The sequence below is a fragment of the Mastigoproctus giganteus genome, chromosome 4, assembly GCF_048544385.1.
Source record: "Mastigoproctus giganteus isolate SK-2022 chromosome 4, ASM4854438v1, whole genome shotgun sequence".
Lineage (NCBI taxonomy): Eukaryota > Metazoa > Arthropoda > Arachnida > Uropygi > Thelyphonidae > Mastigoproctus > Mastigoproctus giganteus.
Window position 1 is genome coordinate 129,771,170 of NC_143578.1, and position 18,705 is coordinate 129,789,874.

Below are 18,705 nucleotides of genomic sequence, written 5' to 3' on the forward strand. Positions count from 1 at the left end.
TTGACATCTGACTTTCCAAGTGGGCGCTCATTTAAAGTAGAGATGTGGTGAAACAAATGGATACAAAGTGCTAATTGTGCGCTATCCTTGCCATTAATAAATTTGTGCATCTTTATTACCCGAGTGTTTTACTATCTGTTGGGAAAAATACTCTGACGCACCTCCTGCTGAAATGCAGGGTGTGGTTCTCGTATTGGGAAATAACCTTTCTTTACATAGCGACGAACTTTTGGAAGATAAAAAAAAAAAAGTAGAAGAGAAATAAACCGATGTTTCCCAAAACGTTACATTTTTTATTAGATTTTCAAATTAATTACAGCAAAAGTTATATTGTATTTTTTATTTTTATTATTATCGTATTGAAGAACACTGGGTATACCGATTCTTTTACGCACATTTACGTATACAGTATATGATTAATCATACCTGTTGTTTTCACTACGTTCGTCCGTCCGTCCGTTCGCAGGTATCATGCGAACAATTTGTTGACAATTGGATTTTTTGAAATTTTATATTTAGCTCTTTTAGAAAGGTTTCTAGAGTCGTCTCCAGTCGTCTCAATTCCATTAAAATGAGACCAATAGAAATCTGGCAATTGCCATTATTATTCTAGACGAGTTTTCTACACATTATGTTTGTTGTGTGCGCTGATTGGAGGAATGAATGGGCAATACGACGGAAGCGCAGAAACTAAAGGTTCTGTGTTATCAATTCGCGCATAAAAGTTGCTCGTAGACGCTCATTATTTTGTTATCAGTTTACTAAATAAATTATATACTAAATAATCATGCATTATTACTTTTTGCTGAGTATATTAATCACAGCAGAAACGGTAAATACATGTTTCTATTGTTATTAAAATCCATGAAGAAATAAGTAAAGTACATTACAAAAATGTTTACTGCATCAACTGTTGTTAAAATAAATAAATAAATTTTCTGTTTATACTCCGGGAAGACCAAACAGTCAGAGGAGTTTTACAAGATAGACAGAATACAAGAAACAGCACCGTATTCAGCAGTCACAGGCTTGAACTCCGGTCACTCAAAGCACGTGTACTTATGCACCCGCGCGCCTGACCACTAGGCTACGGCGGCCTCTTACAGGAATAAATAAGTAAAGTATATTACGTAAGTGTTGGCAGCATATTGCTATTTTAGATATGCGTTAGTAAAACATGTTATGCGAAAACAAAGATGTTTTCGGATACTGAAATTAACTACAGAAGAGCAATTTGTAGGAAAGATGACCACACGTGAGAAAGATGACCACACGTGAGAAAGATGCATGGACTGGCATCGACATTGCTGTTAAGGTCTTAGATTACAAGAAAGATGCCAACGAGAAAAGTATCGTCGAAAACCTGCTCGATAAATTTCGAAAGACCGTAAAATGAGCTTGGATGTTCTCTTTATGCACTTCCACTGGAAAAATTGTGGTTACCTCAACAAGGAAGACTATTGCTGGTCTTTGCAAAGAGAGACGTCTGACAGATGCATAAAAGAAAAACCGAAACATGTTCATCTGAGACCAAAGTTTATTGGACTGTTTTTCAGGCCATGGTCGATAAGTCGGTAACGGGAGTGTTTGCGTAGTTTTTCATTCAGGGAAAAAGGTAAATTGAACAACAGAATACAGACACAATATAGTGAAGCCTGGTAACCTTAGTTGCCTAGGCTAAACACTGAAATACGAGTATACTCATGAACTCTAATTCGCCAGAAAAAAAAAATAATAAATAATAATAAAGAATGATATTCAGACTGAATGGGTCATCCCACGTATATTCCGACGTGGGATGACCTGTGACAGATGATTCCTTTCTTTATGATTTTTCTCTTTAAAGCTGCTTTCGTTGAATGTATTTTAATTAATTATTATTTTCCCCCGTTTGCTATCGCATTTCTTCTCTCCCTCTGGCAAAAGGGAAAAGCGTGGATAACCAGTTCTTGATTGCCCTCTCCAAACCCATGCAGGAAAAGAAATGGACCACCCCCTTCCTCCAAGCCCCCCGCAATCACCGATAATTGCGGCAATGTCATCAAGTCGTTACTTCGTGACTGCAGCATCTCCACGAAGGAAAGTGGGGCACACGAAGTAGGATGGAAGCCCATTTCCCCGCATTCCTACCTCTTTAGACCACTATGGTGCTATTTCCCCCATCGCCTTACCTTCAGATCCCCCCCTCCCCACAAGCGTGTGAGCGTGCTACGATGCAAAAATAAGTCCAGGAAGCGGAACAGGGGAGGGTTTTTGATGCGATATCGTGTCACCAACCGGCAACTTCGCAGCGCGATGGCAACATCGATTACGGATTATATGGTTAGAATTCTTTATGAGGGGGGACCCACCGCTAGCCTCTGTTGTAACAAAAGCGGAAGTGAACAAAATCAAGCGGAAACTGGGCATTAATTGCTTAATTAACAATACGCTGTCCATGTATGGTGTTTACCACTCCTTGCCATTGGGTCATCATCATTACCAGGATTTTAGTTAGGACTATGGCGACCGCTTGTTTTATGTATTTAACGGGACAGCCCCTAATATGACCACGATAACCATTATGGCCACAATAACCATTAGGACTACAGCCAGCCCAAATAGTTTTAATAGGGCAATGGTTAAAAGCCATAGCCTAATGCACACGCTCCCAGCTTTCGCTTGGTTGTGGAAACCCTGTCCATGTCATTTATTTAAGTATTTAAAAGAAAAACATGCTTCTGGCATAATTCAGCATTTTAACCTTATAGAACGAGTAAAGGTTGGAAGGCGTTTTTTAAAAGCTGGAAACAGTAATCATGTGGTATTTTGCAACGCTCTGGGTTGGCTCTCTTTCTTTTTTATGATTTGCAGCAGCAGTTTGCAATCTATGGCACGCGTACGAATGATGAAGACGTGAGCTATTAAAAATACCATTTACTCTATTGAAAAAAAAAACAAAAAAAAAACAAAAACAAAATTCATTGTTCAACAGCAGCGCTAAAGCTAAAAAAATTATTTAAAAATTAACTTAAGAAATAAAAAAGGAGTAACCACTTCATACGTGCGAAACGAGAACCAAGGATATTTCTGTTCTGTGCATCTGCAGTGTTTCTCATCCATTTCACCAATTAGCGCACGGCAGCAAACAATATCCATCCGCCTTCGTGGGTAGCACAGTTGGTAGGATCGCCATCCTCCCCACACTGGATGGAAAAGACGTGAGTTCGAATCCCGTCGATGACGAAAGGAATTTAAATCGTTATTTTCGCAACGTGGCTGAGTTAGTCGGTCTCAGGAGAGGGTAACATGTTTTTTCCTCCCGGAAACTTCGGTTTTGAATCCAGAAAACAGAAAATCCACCTCAGAACACACACAATTCACAGACAATAAACACGGAGCAACATGGCCGTAGTCGCTGATGCTCCTAAAAACCAAGAACAACAATATCCATCCAGTGTTTCAGATACAATACTTATATACAGTATATGGATAGCCTGTGTGATATGTAAAAGGAGAAATAAAAATTGCTGGATTTCTGTTCAAACGAATTTTAATGAAACTTGGGATGGATAGAGAAATCTTTCTAAAAGCCAAATGTAAAATTTCAAGAAAATCTGTCCACTAGAAAACTGGTTATTACATGCGGACGGACATGAAGACATTAGGTGCTATACGCTATATGGAAACTAACCTAAAATGATTGTTCCGATTTACAATACAGTGTATATATAAATATTACTATTAGCTTAGAGCGGTTTCTGTTACTCTTTCGGTGATTTTAAACTTCATGTGCAGCTGTTAATAGTACGATTTACAATCTGGCATCAGCAACAATTATGAAATGGTTGAGACAATCTTTCAATCTCGAGAACTTAAACAGTGTCGCATTAACCATCGTGGTAGGCCCAGTCTTGGTACTTCAAAGCACTGTGTGGTTCCTCTGTGATTACTGTGGTTAGTTTCTTTGCAGAATGAGATACGTCACTGACAAGCACGTCACGTTTTCTGCACGTGTGACCGATGGAAGAAAAGGTAATAATTATTTGGCCATTTTAACCGAGTTTTATCTTTTTTAAACTACTGTTTCCGCGTATTGCGCTTTTTTTTTCTTCTTTAAATTATATTAATTTGCTCTAGGCCATTTTTTCTGCAGTTTTTTAAACGTGGGTATCAAAACTGACTACTGTTCCCGCTAAGTTTAACTAGAAAGACAAATAGGCTCAAATTACGTAGCAGTACTGTTTCAATCGAAAGGAACAGTACGTCAGCTGCTGTTTGAATCTTAAGACATACACAATTTTATGAATAATTTTTTAGCTACTTTACAAGGTCTAATAAATTTAAATGTCACCAGGGTCGCCAAGAACATTAGTTCAATACCCAAGGCTGCCGTAGCCGAGTGGTCAAGCGCGCGGGTACATAAGTACACGTGCCTTGAGTGACCCGGGTTCAAGCTCTTGACTGCTGAATACGGTGCTGTTTCTTGTATTCTCTCTACCTTGTGAACTCCTCTCACCGTGTGGTCATCCCGGAGTATAAACAGAAAATTAAAGTGTATTATGTTCGTGAATTGCGCGTGTTCTCTGGTCGATTTGCCTCTTTTGTTGGACAAAAAACCCAGTTTCCGTGGGGGAAACCTTGCTATTTCCGCCCGAGACCGACTAACTTAGCCACGGAGTGAAAAAAGCCCATAAAAGTTCTTCGAGTCATTGACGGGATTCGAACTCGGGCCTTTTCCACTCGGTGTGGGAGGACAGCGATGATGCCACTGAGTTTACAAGGTATTGAACCCCCCCCCAACACACAACGTGGCTTTATCCCACTTTAAAAAATAATTAAAAATAAATAAAAATAATCATAATGAATAAAAATAATTATCAGAAGATCAAAGTAGTGTATTCTGTAAAACTTTTGTTATACATATTTCGTGAAATGGTCAACAGAGCCCTCTGCGGAGACCGACTAAATGGATCACAATGAAAAAAAAAAGCTCATAAAAAGTTCCTCCTCCCTTCTTGATGGGATTCGAAACCGGATTTTTCGAATCTCAGTGTGGAAGAACAGCGATCACACGTAGTTAACGACTAGTTTGGGTATGCCTACTCAGCCCGTGTGTAGTTTGAGTAAAGTAGGCGTGTGCAATGGAGATTTAGATAGTCTGGGATACTGACAAATATATTTTTAAAGGATGCAGGTACTCCTGGACCAACAAGAGGCCCACGACGTTGATGACCTTCATCAACTGCACCGTCTGCTTGCTTGTGGGTTGGCCGTTAGTTGGAGTGAGTTGTCTGCACACCACACACTTCATTATGTCGAAATCTTCATAATGTCAAGCCATAAAGTGGTCTTGCCGTTATTCCAATTGCAAATAGAAAACACCGCATTTGCAAATAGAAAACACCGCATTTGCAAATAGAAAACAAACTGACTCAACTCATGTGCCGAACTAACGATTGGCTACATATACCCATATATGTCCCTGCATGCATACATGAGGATGCGAACAAACACTGAATCCTTCGTTAGCTTTTCTCAACATTTTTGTTTCCACTGGGCATATTTCGTGCAGAAGCAGAATCATTCCGAGGTCATGTTGTCCATAATGTTCAAAAGAAATCGAGAGAAAATAAAAGAAACGTTCGTAAAAAAAATTCTGTACAGACACAGCCACTCGTATTGTGTGGCGCCTTATTAGGCAAATAATTGGAAGGAAAAGAACTAGTTGAAACGCCAAGCCATAGCGCATCTCCAATATTGCTTCCCATCTGTTTTAACAATGGCGACTACTCTTGAAACGATTTTCTATTTTCCTCATAGAGAATTTATCACGAGCCATCATGATTACAGTCCGATGCTTACAAGTGGGAGGAGAAGTGCCTATTTATCAGAATCCATCTATCAAAAATATTTTTGTTTAATCCGCCATCTTCGATACAATACACCTCGGAAATGTTGCGAAATGTCTTATTGGATTTGCAAGTCACAGAATAAATTTGTTTACATTATATGTGCTGAGCAATAGTAATTTCTTCGTAGTTGATTGTCCACGAATTGGCGCAGAATGAATTCATTCAAAGAGAGGATTAGAAGTGCGCGTGTTCTATCACACTGTTATTTATATTGACTATGTTCGCGAGCAGCGACCACAATTTGAATTTTTATCTCTTGAGCAAAGGCTCAGAGAGATAACGGCTTTTCGTCTCTGGTGTTATAATTACCTGTTGAATAAGTCTGTGGGCTTTCTGCATCGCAGCACGGTCCCCGGACATTATTAAAAGCATCGTTGGCATTTCTGATTGCTCAATGTTGCATTAAAATCAAAGCCGACAGTTAAAATTTTTCCTTTGATCAAAGAGATTTCCACAGAAGCGAGTACGAAGTTGGTTTACCAATCTAGTTAACGTCGATTTGTGGGAGAAAAGCGTGGGGGGGGGGAAGGGAAGGGGGAGGTGATATGCTTTGTGGTAAGTTTAGCTCCTCGATGAAACTCTCCATACCATCTTTAGTTTAACATCTATTAATTTTGCCATAGTTTTCGTTGTTTTTATCGAGAGAGTTTAGGATTTCTCCTTTCGATTAATCCACTCCATGTTTCACAGAAGCCTGAGATCTGCGCATCTTTACACATTATAAAATAACAACCTTCTAGCTTAATTTTCCGGCAATTATTCTATTCTTTTCATACTTTTTCAGTTATAACCTAGAAAAAAAAAGAAAAGAAAAGAAAAAAAATAGACATTAAATGAAACAAATATACATAAACGTCCACACGTTAATATTTAAACTTTTTAATAGCCATTTTTCTCACCAGATTGAAAAAGATATTTCTTAAAGAAGATAGGTAATGATGTCTTTGAAATCGTTATGAACGACACCAAGGTTAACGTGAAATTCTGTGTTTGAAACTTTTGTCATTTATCAAAACCTTAGCATTTGTCATTAGCTGAGTGACAGTTTTATCCAGTTACACCACCACGCTGTCGATGGCGAGGTACGCACTAATCACCTTTCTATTTTTGCAGCGAAATTGACTTGGTGGCTGAAAAAGTCCATAAAGTAGTGGTAGAGCCAGATGACCCTCCTGAACTGGACAAAGATAAAGAAGACGAAGAAACAGAAGAAGAAAAAGGTTGGCCTTCCCACTTATGTCTTTCATAATGATAATAATAATTACCCATAATTACTTTCGTGCGTGGAAATGTCGGCCCACACGAAGGAAGAAGAGAAAAAATCGTAGCGTTTTAGGAATCGCTAAATGGGGACGGGGAAGGGGTTGAGATTGTCTGGCAGAGTTCGTAAACAGCAATAATCGCAATAACTTCTGTCACAATAGATCAGCAATCTTTGTAAAGGTTTTGGCCTACTGCGAAACTGATAAAGGCACAATAAATAATAGATTTAAATTAATTAATTTAAATCTATTATTTAATTTAATTAGAGTTAAATAATAGATGTAGTTATTGATTCAACAAGTAATCCATACGGCATTAAGGTTAACGACGGTATGCTCAACTCACCAATTTTGTCTGAATTTTTATTTAAAAATGTTTTTCCCATATAATTTCTTAAAACATTGAAATTAAAATTTTTTGGTCAAAATACGTTCTCCATTTCTTAACTGAACAAAAATGCCCTACAAAAAAAATCTTATTACCAATTAATTACGATCAATTACTTATTACTAATTAAAATTACTATTCCAAATTAATTACGATTAATTACTTATAACTAATTAAATATTATTACCAATTAATTGATCACCTAATAATATATACAAGTAATTGTTTTCACTTCACTGCGCATGCCTCACAACCTCATATGTACTGAATGTTTTGTAATAACAGTTCCTCGCAAACACACCACGTGAAATGCAACATGTATTTCACGCTCTGAGATCACGTAATTAAATAAATAGCAACTGTACCTCACAAGTATTACGCCGATACTATGATTTCGTAATGCGTATTAGTATTTCTTATTAGATCTTATTCATGTTTTCTACTCTGATTAATATAATAATCAAATAGTAATGATTCATGATGTGTACACAGTACTGCCATAAATATTGTCACAAAAGTAAGACTCCCGTAAAAATAGAAAATAATATCAGAGAGCTCTGGGTTTTGCATCATGTGTAGCACTAATGTACTGTTTTCTTTAACAGAAATCATCAACTAGTAAAGGAAGCCAGTGAAAATGGAATGGTGAGATAAAGAAAACAGGACTACTGTCATAGGTGTTCATAACAAAGGACAGGATACACCTACAATTTTCAAACTTCAGAAACCACTTGGAATAAGCCGAAGATTTGTCTACAGGGAAATTGATAGCTACAATGAACAACAGAGAATTGATGACAGGCCCTGGTCCGGTCGCCCAAGAACTGTGAGGACCCCTTCAGCTATCAAGGCGGTGGAGAACAGAATTCGTAGAAAGCCCTACGAAAACAGAAAATCATGTCCAGAGAAATGGGAATATCACCAAGATCGATGTCACGCATAATCAAAAGTGATCTAGAGATGAGTGCCTACAGCAGGAGAACAGGGCAGTTCCTAACTCCAGCTCTGATGGAACGGAGGCAAAAAAAGATCAGAGGCACTGCAGCGTCGTACGCGAATGGTAAGCATCGACAGATACTCTTCACAAGTGACAAGATTTTTACTAATGAGGAGAGTTACAACCGTCAAAATGACAAGGTGTATGCCCATAGCTCTGCTGAGGTATATCAGGCCGTTAAAAGGGTTGAAAGAGGTCATCCTCCAGCATCAATGATGGTTTGGTGGGGAGTCTCCTATGAAGGTGTAACAATGATGCATTTTTGTGTTCAGGGGGCGAAAACCAGTGCAAGTGATATTCTGGAGCCCCATGTGAGACCCCCCATCAATCAGACTCTCTTCAATGGTCAGCACTGGATCTTCCAATAGGACTTAGCGCCTGCCCACAAGGCAAAGATCACCCAAACATGGCTGACAGGGAATGTGCCTGAGCTCATCAAGCATGACGAATGGCCTCGTGCCAGCCCAGATCCACTTGATTGTCGTTTGTGGGCTATTTTGTAAGGGATGGTCTATAATAAAAGGCATGCCACATTGGAGAGTCTGAAGAGATCACTGGAGCATGCTGTGGCCAATTTCCCGCTGGATGTTGTGCGTACTTCTATTGATGAATGACCGGAACGTTTGATGTCTTGTGTAAAAAACAAGTGGGGAGGCATTTTTAATGAGTGTTGTGTTGCTTCATCTGTTGGGCGTTCAAGAACAAATCCGCAGAGTTTTGAGTTCCTGTGTCTTTTAATTTTGTGGCTACATACAGTACCACATGTGACAGTATTTATAGCAGTACTGTGTATATTTAATGAACTAACAACATCCAGGCATTCTTCAATGGCAATATAACACAAAATGTCTCATCCTTTACAGACCTTGGCCTCTCTTTTCAGGAGATGAGAACCTCTCTTTTCAGGAGCATTTCCGACAAACAAGAAAGGAAACATACGCGGTATTTTGAGTAATCCGGCAGGAAATATTAATTACACGCAAAGCTGGATTTATATGGCTGCATTGGAGTAGACATTCGCCATGGCTCCAAATCTTGAGGGCATCATTTGTAATTTTTTCCCTGTTGGTAATGAGTGGAGAGCCACAAAAAAAAAAAAAAAAAAAAAAAAAAAATGTGTACCAGTAGTTCTCGAGACCGTAAATCCGGCATTGATTACATGACGGAATCGTGACGTAACATTTATTACTTTTACAAGAATTATAAGTATAAAATTTAAGAAAATAAGCTCCTCAGAAAGGTATAACTGACAAGAAAATTTTAATTAAGCTGTAATTAAAAATTGATATGTATTAGGTTATGGGTTAAGGTTCAATAAATCTTTTTTGGAAAAATGACTTATTTTTTTCCACGCACCAAGTTTTATTGAGGTGTGTAAAATATTAGTATATTATTTATTAATTACTGCAGAAGTAATCCTAAGATATGAAAAAGAACTTGTAAATTTACTGACGGTATTCAAAAAGATTAATTATATTTTAAAAAACCTGTGAGTGGAGGCTGTGTGCATAAATCAGGAGGTGATGCTTAGACAATTTCTTTAATAATGGGTCGAAAGTTTTAATCAACAAGGACGAACAACTCCATTTCTACTTTAGACTACTGAAATGCTTACTAAGTCAGCAATTCCAGAACAGCTTGAACAGATTTAAACCGAAAACTACTGCAACGAATTGGTAGGCTTACTGCTTATTGGTGGACATTGAGCAGGAAGTTTCATCTGATACCACTCATTTTAAAGGTTCAGATTACGCAGTAACGTATAACACTTTCATCTCGATAATGAATATTGACAAATCAGTGCAACTCCCTATAGATGGTTGATGTGCTGACGGTTGTTCCTGTGCCCTCTTGAACCGGCTCTTGGAAGTTTTGCACAGACTACACGTGTGAGTCACGAATCTACCCTCTCCATGGTTCATCATACACATTCCGTCAGTTTGTAGAGCCGTCCAGACCTTTCTCTTCTGTTGTAGTGTCACCTACTTTCTTCCATCTTTGAATAATATATAATCTTTGGTCATAGCAAGTGCTTACATGAATGCAAACTTGAGATATGCCTTTAAAAAAGTCCATATCGCAAGGAGTCACTGATCTGCAACCTCACTCTAAATAACTACTGTATTCTTAAAAACTTAACATAGTTACTTGTAACAGGTGCCATAACGGAGATAACTCACGTGAGTGATCTACAAATGTCACACTAATTATAATCCAATTATAATCCATTGACCACAGATCAAAGTCAGTTTGAAATTTCTCGTGCGTTTTTTTAAAACACCATCCGGAAAGTGTTCCTTGAGATGGGGGCGCCTGTTTCATTTTGAACACAGAGATGTATTTCTTCTGAGATCATGCGCCAGAATTTCCCAGTCTACTTCTCATGTACAGTATTTAGTTATCTTGTAGTGAAGAAATGTTTTCACTTTAAGAATTATCTTGTTGTTGAGAGGGTATAGCTGTAGGGATCTTTAAATGGCAGGCTGGAATCTCAAATGACGCTGAAGAATTTCACGGTATTCCATGGCTCAATCTATGAGCTGCAACTTCAAAATGAAGTGTTCTTGATGACGATAATAATGATGCTGAGCTTTTGGAAAATGAAGAGGAAAATTATGTATTTGGTTCTCTGGAACCAATGATAGACCAAAAAAATTGGACATCACGAAATTTGTTTAGGAAAGGGCCAAAGACTAGGGAAAATAAAAGAGAGGAAAAAGATCCTACCGTTCTCAATATTTATAAATTATTTAGGTGAATTTTGTATCAGATCTACTGCACCCTGCAGTGTTACACTTTTATTCCAAAGATGGAATAATGTATGATATTCTAATGTATGATCCTGGAATATTTCCCCAGTAATAGCAACAATTCGCAGTCTGATTAGAATCGAAGGCAAGCCGGAGATCGATGAAGGCTGCATATAGACAGAGCCTGCCAATCAGTCTAGTTGTGTTAAGATTTTCTAGGTGAAAAAGATGAAGCATGTGCTAGTGGATCTCTTTGGCATCGCACAATGAGAGTGATTTTTTCTTTTGTTAATATTTTCCTACCTAGGTCCTGAAAAATTCCTTCCCAATCATTTCAGAAGTGACGAGGCAACAGATATTAGTAGCAAACTTCTTGGGTGCTGATACTTTGGACATCGTCACAATCCTGTAACGTAACCAGCATAATGGTAGCCCGAGCTTAGTATTCGGAGAATAAGATGCCCTCTTGGGTAGCACAGTTGGTATAATCACCGTCCTCTCCTCACCAGGTGTTAAAGATCTGAGTTCGAATCCCGTCAATAACGTGAGGAATTTTTATCGGTCTCTTTCACAACATAGCTGAGTTAGCCAATCTCAGACGAGGGTAAGATGGTTTTCTCTCCCGGAAATTCAAGTGTTTTGTCCACCAAACAGCAAATCGACCACAGAATACACGCCATTTACAGACATATGTACTGCGAAATATGACCTAAGTTGCTGATGCGTCTAAAACCCTACAACAATCAACCAACCAGGGTCAAAGTGTGTTTGTTGGGCAGTGAGTTACTAACTTTAACAAGTTGATTTTCTGAAATCTCATCATGTTGAAGTGTTGTACCTATACCGAGATTGTCGACTTAGGGAGAGTTATCTGCACCAATTTTTTTCTCTGCAAATCTTAGCATGTGGTGATGCCCTCATTGAATTCTGTTGATGGGGTTTTTCTGGCCACGTTTTTTGCCCGAAAAGACACACTTCTCTTGTCTTGTTGTTTTATGAAAATATTCTAAGTGATTTCTTTTAATCATTTTTTATTTCTTTTCAGATTTTTAATCTTTTCCTCCTTTGATCAAATAGTGATAGGAATCGCCTGCGGGATGGTGTTTGTAGGGTAGGTGTGCCTCCCTTTTTCTCCTGCGTTAAACTAATGTCGTACTGAGGTTTGGAACTTTACCCAGTGATACACACTTTTGACATTGCTTTTGCTTCTCTGGCAATCCAAGAAGCAGCACGATTCGGTGCCCAGCTGGCACTTTGCATAGGTTGTGAGTAGACAATTGCAAAGTTTGAGCAGAAAAATGTATGCTGTGATATTTTGAATTGCACGTACTAATTACTTTTCTATTGCAGAATTTGAAAAGAAAAAAAAAAAAAAAAAACGCTTGTCGCTTGAATCAGCTTGCGATCAGAAATAAATTGCCCAAGATTTACAAAGCTTCCAATGGTATGGGTTAGCTGATAAAAATTCTCTGAAGCTACACTGTTTCAGGGGTGGAACCAGCATGTAGACAATATCTAATGCTTTAAACTTCAACCATAATTTTCCCCAGATCTTTCTTCATTTATATAGGGATAGGCTGAAAGCTCCCAAAAACATTAAACGTGTTTATAAGCTCACAGGTGATGCGATCCATGCCACCAATTTTTAAACTGTTTCTTCAGTAATTGGTTTGAACAAAGACGTGGAAAGCACTGAACACCATTTCAAAGTTGGGTCTTATATATATCAGTGATTTTATGAGAGTTATTGAGGTCTGATGAACAAAACAGTTGAATTGATTGTTTACCCATAAATCAGTTTAAATTTTACTTTAATTTTCTAATCAGTTTATCTTATTAATTTTTCTATAGCAAAAAGAAAAGAATTCGACTTCAGAAGAAAGCTGCACATGCATGAAGAGAGCTGTAAGATCCAACTAGCCCGTCAACTGCTATCGGAGGAAGATGATGAAGATGGAAAAGGGGAAAACAGCTGTGGTTGTTTAGAGACTGCAGAAGACGGTTGACAGGGAAAAAAAAATTAAATATCTGTGTAGTCAGAAAGGACAATTTTAGCTTCATCATGATAGTTACATTGTACAAATGCCTTAACTCTTGATAAAAAAAGTTTTTGTTTGGAGTACAAGGAAAGAGAAATAACTTGGCTTGCAGGTGTACATATTGTGACAAAACTTGAAGTCAGCGAGTGAAATGGAGAGAATGCAGATGTCCTTTTCTCATAAAAACAAAAGAATTCTATCGTGGTCGTAATCATTTTACTGTTACTTCGAATACTGGATATTTTATCCTGGCAAATTATGTCCGTAATCATTGTACTGTTCATCAAAGAATACTTTCTGAAAAGAAAGAAAGGTTTTGTTCTTAATTCCTCCAACGACTTAATAAACTCTAGTCCTCACATTTTATATATACATTAATTATGTCACTACATGTTAACGAACAAACGTATTCAAATTAAACTGAATTAAAAGTAAATGGAGTTAAAGCAAACAAATTTAATGTTTGCTTTTATTCTCTCATTATATGCAAACTGTTACATAAATATGTTTATTAGGATTCCAGAGGTGCAAACGGTCCGCGCTTGGGCCCACAAATCAGATTTTCGCCTAGGGCCACAGAATGACCAAATCGGCCACCAGTTGTCGATTTGGTCACTCTAATTCCAATCTAAAATTTTGCAAGGTTCCCAAAAAGATGGTATGATGTTTTGATTAGCGTGGGCGCCACAATTGAAAGGCATTATTATTATTTGAAAGTTATAAAAAATCTCTTTTTTGCTAACGTTATTTTTTAACGCTACAATATTATATTGTAATTTTTTTTCTTTTTTATTCAGAAACCAACTTTCATTATTCAGAAAGATTCGAATGTCTCAACGAGACTACTATGCCAGCGAAGACAATTAAACCCAGTTCTTTTCCATACGGTGTAAGAATTCGGAAATGCTATTCACTGAGTGATCAGCGAGGGCCCCTGTTAAGGCTGTCGACCTATGTTTTGGAATCATGAGCGGTTCTTTTTTTTTTTTTTTTTTTTTCCTTGTGTGTTTGTTATATGGTGTCAGGCGCATTTGGTTAGGCCATTTTGGGCCTATGTAATAAACATATAAATTTCTTGCGTTCTATGGCGATTTGCCTGTTTGCTGGACGAAAAACCCGAGTTTCTGGGAGGGATAAAACCATGCCACCCTCGCCTGAGAGCGACTAACTCAGCCACGACGTTGTGAAAAAAGCCCATAAAAATTCCTGACGTCATCAACGGGACTCGAACTCAGGTCTTTTCCGCCCGGCGTAGGAAGGAAGACGATTCTACCAACTGTACTACGCGCGAGAGCTCTCTAGAAGATGGTAGGAGTACAAATTCGATACTCTGTTAATACAATCATAATACGATGTAATATAATAAAAACTTTATTAAAAAATATAACTACACAAACAAACTTGTTAAGATCTTATCCCTTGCCAATAGGCTGAATTTATTCATTAACAACATAAAATAAATTTTATATTGTTTCTAATTAATTTTATAATTACAATATAAAACAAACGAATTTTTATTTAAAAAAAAACAAAACACTTCTTCAAAAGAAGGGGTAGCTCTGTTTAAATAATCATTCCACCAAATTCTCTAGAAAGAAAGAATATTTTAGAAAATCACTTAAGTATAAAAAAAAAAATTGATAGGAAAAATCGTTTTTGTTATCAAAAATTTGAAATCAGTGGGTACCAACAAACTGTTTATTGTATTCAGAGAATGCCTCCCATCGTAATTATTCAGTAACTTAAGATCCTGTTATTGTTGGGTTTTAGGCGCATCAACCCATATTGCGGGTAACTGTATATTAGGTCCGTATAAGTGTGTGTTCAAGGGCCAATTTGCATATTGTGCGGGATGAAAACCCTCTTGACAACTCACTGGAAAAATTCCTACCCCCTCCGCCTGAGATGCCTCAAGACATTCTAATAAACATGGTATTACATCTATGAGTTCATAAGAAGAAACGGCAGGAATGTTTGTTTCTTCTCATATTTAAAGATAAATCAGAAAATTAAATTGAATTTTAAATCACTTCAATTTTGGTGAAATATCTCCATTGAGAATTATCTGTCACAGCAACAGATTCGGCATAACATTACACCTAAACAAATCCTTCCCATCATCCTGGAGATAGAATTCAATCCTAATAAATTCGTTGTCACTAACAATAAATATCAGGAAATGATTCTTCAGCCTGTACCTGCGCCAATTCAGGGACTGCTTCTGTGAAGTTGAGTGATGTATTTCCATATCTTTCTACAAGTTCATCAATTTGTCTCTGATTTAATTTTCATCTCAGGTTTTATTTTATTTCTAATTTTATTGTATAAATCTTGACCGTTTTCACTTTGTTTTTCTTTTTGATTTTTTATAATTGTAATTTTATCTATTACCCACTTAACATAAGCCAGGAGGAAGCTAAGCCCTTGGCTTCCTCCATGCGTTTATGGGCTTAAAAATGAAATTGTTATGACCTTGTTGTACGCGTACAATGAATCTGAAAAACCTCACTATCAGCCATTGAATGAACCTGAAGGAAAGCATCACAAGGGATGTTGCCAACGCATATTGTGCATGGCTGGCAACATGTCTTGTGATGCATTCTTTCAGGTTTCTCCAATTGGAGTCCCCCCCTCCCCAATGCTCTTTGCTTCAGTTCTATAGCTCTTCTTCATAGCTCAATCGGACTATCTGCCTTACACTGATGATATACAGAGTCCAGTCACAATATTATGACACTCCCAATGCAGACATCACACACATCTAGCGAATCATACAGCACATGTGTCAAGTTCACACACACACACACTGCAAGCATATAAGGCTTGATGTTCGGCATCCGTGAACACAGTAACAGCCTGTATCATGGGCAAAGAAAGCGACCTATCAGACCTGGAAAAAGGCATGATGATCGGCTATCGGGTAAGGGGTCCGAAACAGCGGACTTTGTGAAATGCTCACTTGCTGCAGTTGTGAAAGGGTATCAAGACTGGACGAATAGGACAGTTTTGACGACCCGACGTGCCAAATGTGGAGCCCCATGCGCCATTGATTCCAGAGGTGAACATCGGCTGAAACGGTTGGTCAGGACCGATTGGCGCGCTACTGTTGCTCAACTGGCCGTCCAAATGAACCGTGGGGCCACCAGAAAGGTCTCCAACACGACAGTGCAGCGAACCCTGTTGCGCATTGGGCTCCGGAGCAGACGCTTGGTGACAGCACCCATGCTGACGGCCGTTCATCGCAAACGACGCCGTCAGTTTGCACAGCAACACCGACACTGGATCCCGGTCGGGTGGCAACGGGTGGCCTACGATGAGTCACGGTTTCTGCTCCACCAAGTGGAAGGATGGTGGCGTATTAGGCGTGAAACCTCCGAGAACAGACACCCGGACACGATTGTTGGCAGAAGGCAGGCTAGTGAGGGCGGCTTTATGGTCTGGGGAATGTTTTCATGCCATGGCTTGGCTCCGCTGATGAACGCAAATGGTTACCCATCGATCTTCGCCGATCAGGTACACCCGTACATGTTGACCGTATTCCCAGGGGGGGGGGGCGATGGTATCTATCAGCAAGACAATGCGCCATTCCATGTCGCCAGAATTGTCCGTGAGTGGTTTGAGGAGCACGACGAAGACTTCAAGCTACTCCCTTGGCCACCGAATTCCCCCAGATCTTAACCAAATTGAAAATCTATGGGACCACCTCGATCGACACATCAGACGGATTGATCCTCCACCAAGGAACCTACAGGAACTCTGGGGTGCACTGCAGTCTGCATGGTCACATATGCCCGTAGCAACCTTCCGCGGGCTTATTGAGTCCCTCCCATTGCGGCTGGCTGCGGTGCATGCTGCGAAAGGCGCATATTCTGGATACTAGGCAGGTGGTCATAGTAATGTGACTGGACCTTGTAAAGCTATAAAAAGCATCATCCGATCTGAAACAAGGAACTCACAAATCAACTGCCCAATCAGAAATTTAGCAAATAGAAAAGTGTCAAGCAACAATCGGTCTTGAGTTCAATCATTCTAAGCTCAAATGATATTTACTAACAAGAAGTCAAAGAACAACATCACAATTCATATTGGACTTATAAGCCACACTCATTATTTGTTACTGGAAAAAGTTTGTCCTTACGAGTGTGGCTTATAAGGACTTAAGCCTAACGTGGGATGAGATGATGTGTACACCTTTATCCTATGCCGTTATATGCTTCCAACATTTTGTTCTTAGTTCTAAAAACCCACTTCCAGAAATTACTTAGTTTAGAGCAGAAAGTGCACAGCTTACAGTGCTTCGCGGGACAAGCACAGCTAGGACTGTTTTTTTTTTTTTTTTTTTTTTAATTCCAATTGCCTAGTTGCTGCTTCATATTGTAAATGAAGTAAAAATACAGCAGAGGACGGGGATCCTTAACTTTTAATCATGAGGGTGGAGATTCTCATTAAAAGTAAAGATTTAATTTGGTTTAGAGTTCGGCAAGAAATCAATATAAATAATTATAAAAATAAAGAAATATGAATGCAATGTCGGTTAATAGGACCTTTGTGCCAGTGTTAAGCGTAGTAATACTTAAAATTCCGACTTGACTACCATTCTCAGGATTGAAAAAAAAAAAAAATAATAAATAAATAAATAAAATAATAATAATAAATAAATTGCGACCCACACTTAGCCGCGATACACAATTTGAGATCCCATACAATATGTAATGCCGTGCCGTGCTATACTCTAATCCAGTGTTTCACAACTGTGTACGCGAGTGTGCCCCGGAAAATGCGAATTAAAAAATAAATTCTGTTTGGTATTTTATTAAATATACCCATCAGTCGAGATTGTCAACAGATTAGTAACTGGCTTTGACAAGTTCTGCTAAGAAAAATCTTGTACATCCTCAGAACTGGGGAAAACATTAAATGGCGACGTCAAGTGTTTATAATAATTGCATATAAATTGTTAATCATAGATATGTCGTAATAACTGACCGTTGTACGAATCGCCCTCCTAGTTGTGTGGCTGCTTCAGGAGTCCATTCCAGGTTTCTCAAAACCGATTTTAATAACAATAAAACACTATATGAAAGAATCACTTTGATAAACACTGTACGTTCTTAAAAGAACTTTGTGTAAGTCACGTGTTCACGATTCTCATACGCAGTCGCAAGTGTAACGCTGCTTGTTGGGCAGCTATATCGCATTTTAAAAATAATTTAAAATGTGATAACTCTAATATAAAATAATGTCACGTGATATTTGTTGGCTGGCTATTTCCGGTGAAAATTAGAAAGCTAAATACGCACTCCGTCTTATTTTCGTAATCTTAAAAAGCTCCTTCATCACGTTACTATTTTTGGCTTTCCAATATTAGAATCCAC

The 18,705-nt window shown here is 38.4% G+C and overlaps 1 protein-coding gene and 1 long non-coding RNA gene across 2 annotated transcripts in view; one reads left to right on the forward strand and one right to left on the reverse strand.

The window, feature by feature from the left end:
* LOC150087060 (uncharacterized) overlaps nt 1–13,677 on the forward strand; it is a 72,389-nt gene extending 58,712 nt beyond the window's left edge. The window contains exons 2-3 of the mRNA XM_090372922.1: nt 7,008–7,114; nt 13,143–13,677. Coding sequence (XP_090229048.1) covers nt 7,008–7,114; nt 13,143–13,297 — 262 coding nt within the window. The 3' untranslated portion in view covers nt 13,298–13,677. The remainder of the gene's footprint in view (nt 1–7,007; nt 7,115–13,142) is intronic.
* LOC150087059 (uncharacterized) overlaps nt 1–18,430 on the reverse strand; it is a 114,054-nt gene extending 95,624 nt beyond the window's left edge. The window contains exon 1 of the long non-coding RNA XR_016546900.1: nt 18,317–18,430. This is a non-coding gene — a long non-coding RNA (uncharacterized LOC150087059). The remainder of the gene's footprint in view (nt 1–18,316) is intronic.
* Between the last annotated feature and the right edge of the window lie 275 nt (nt 18,431–18,705).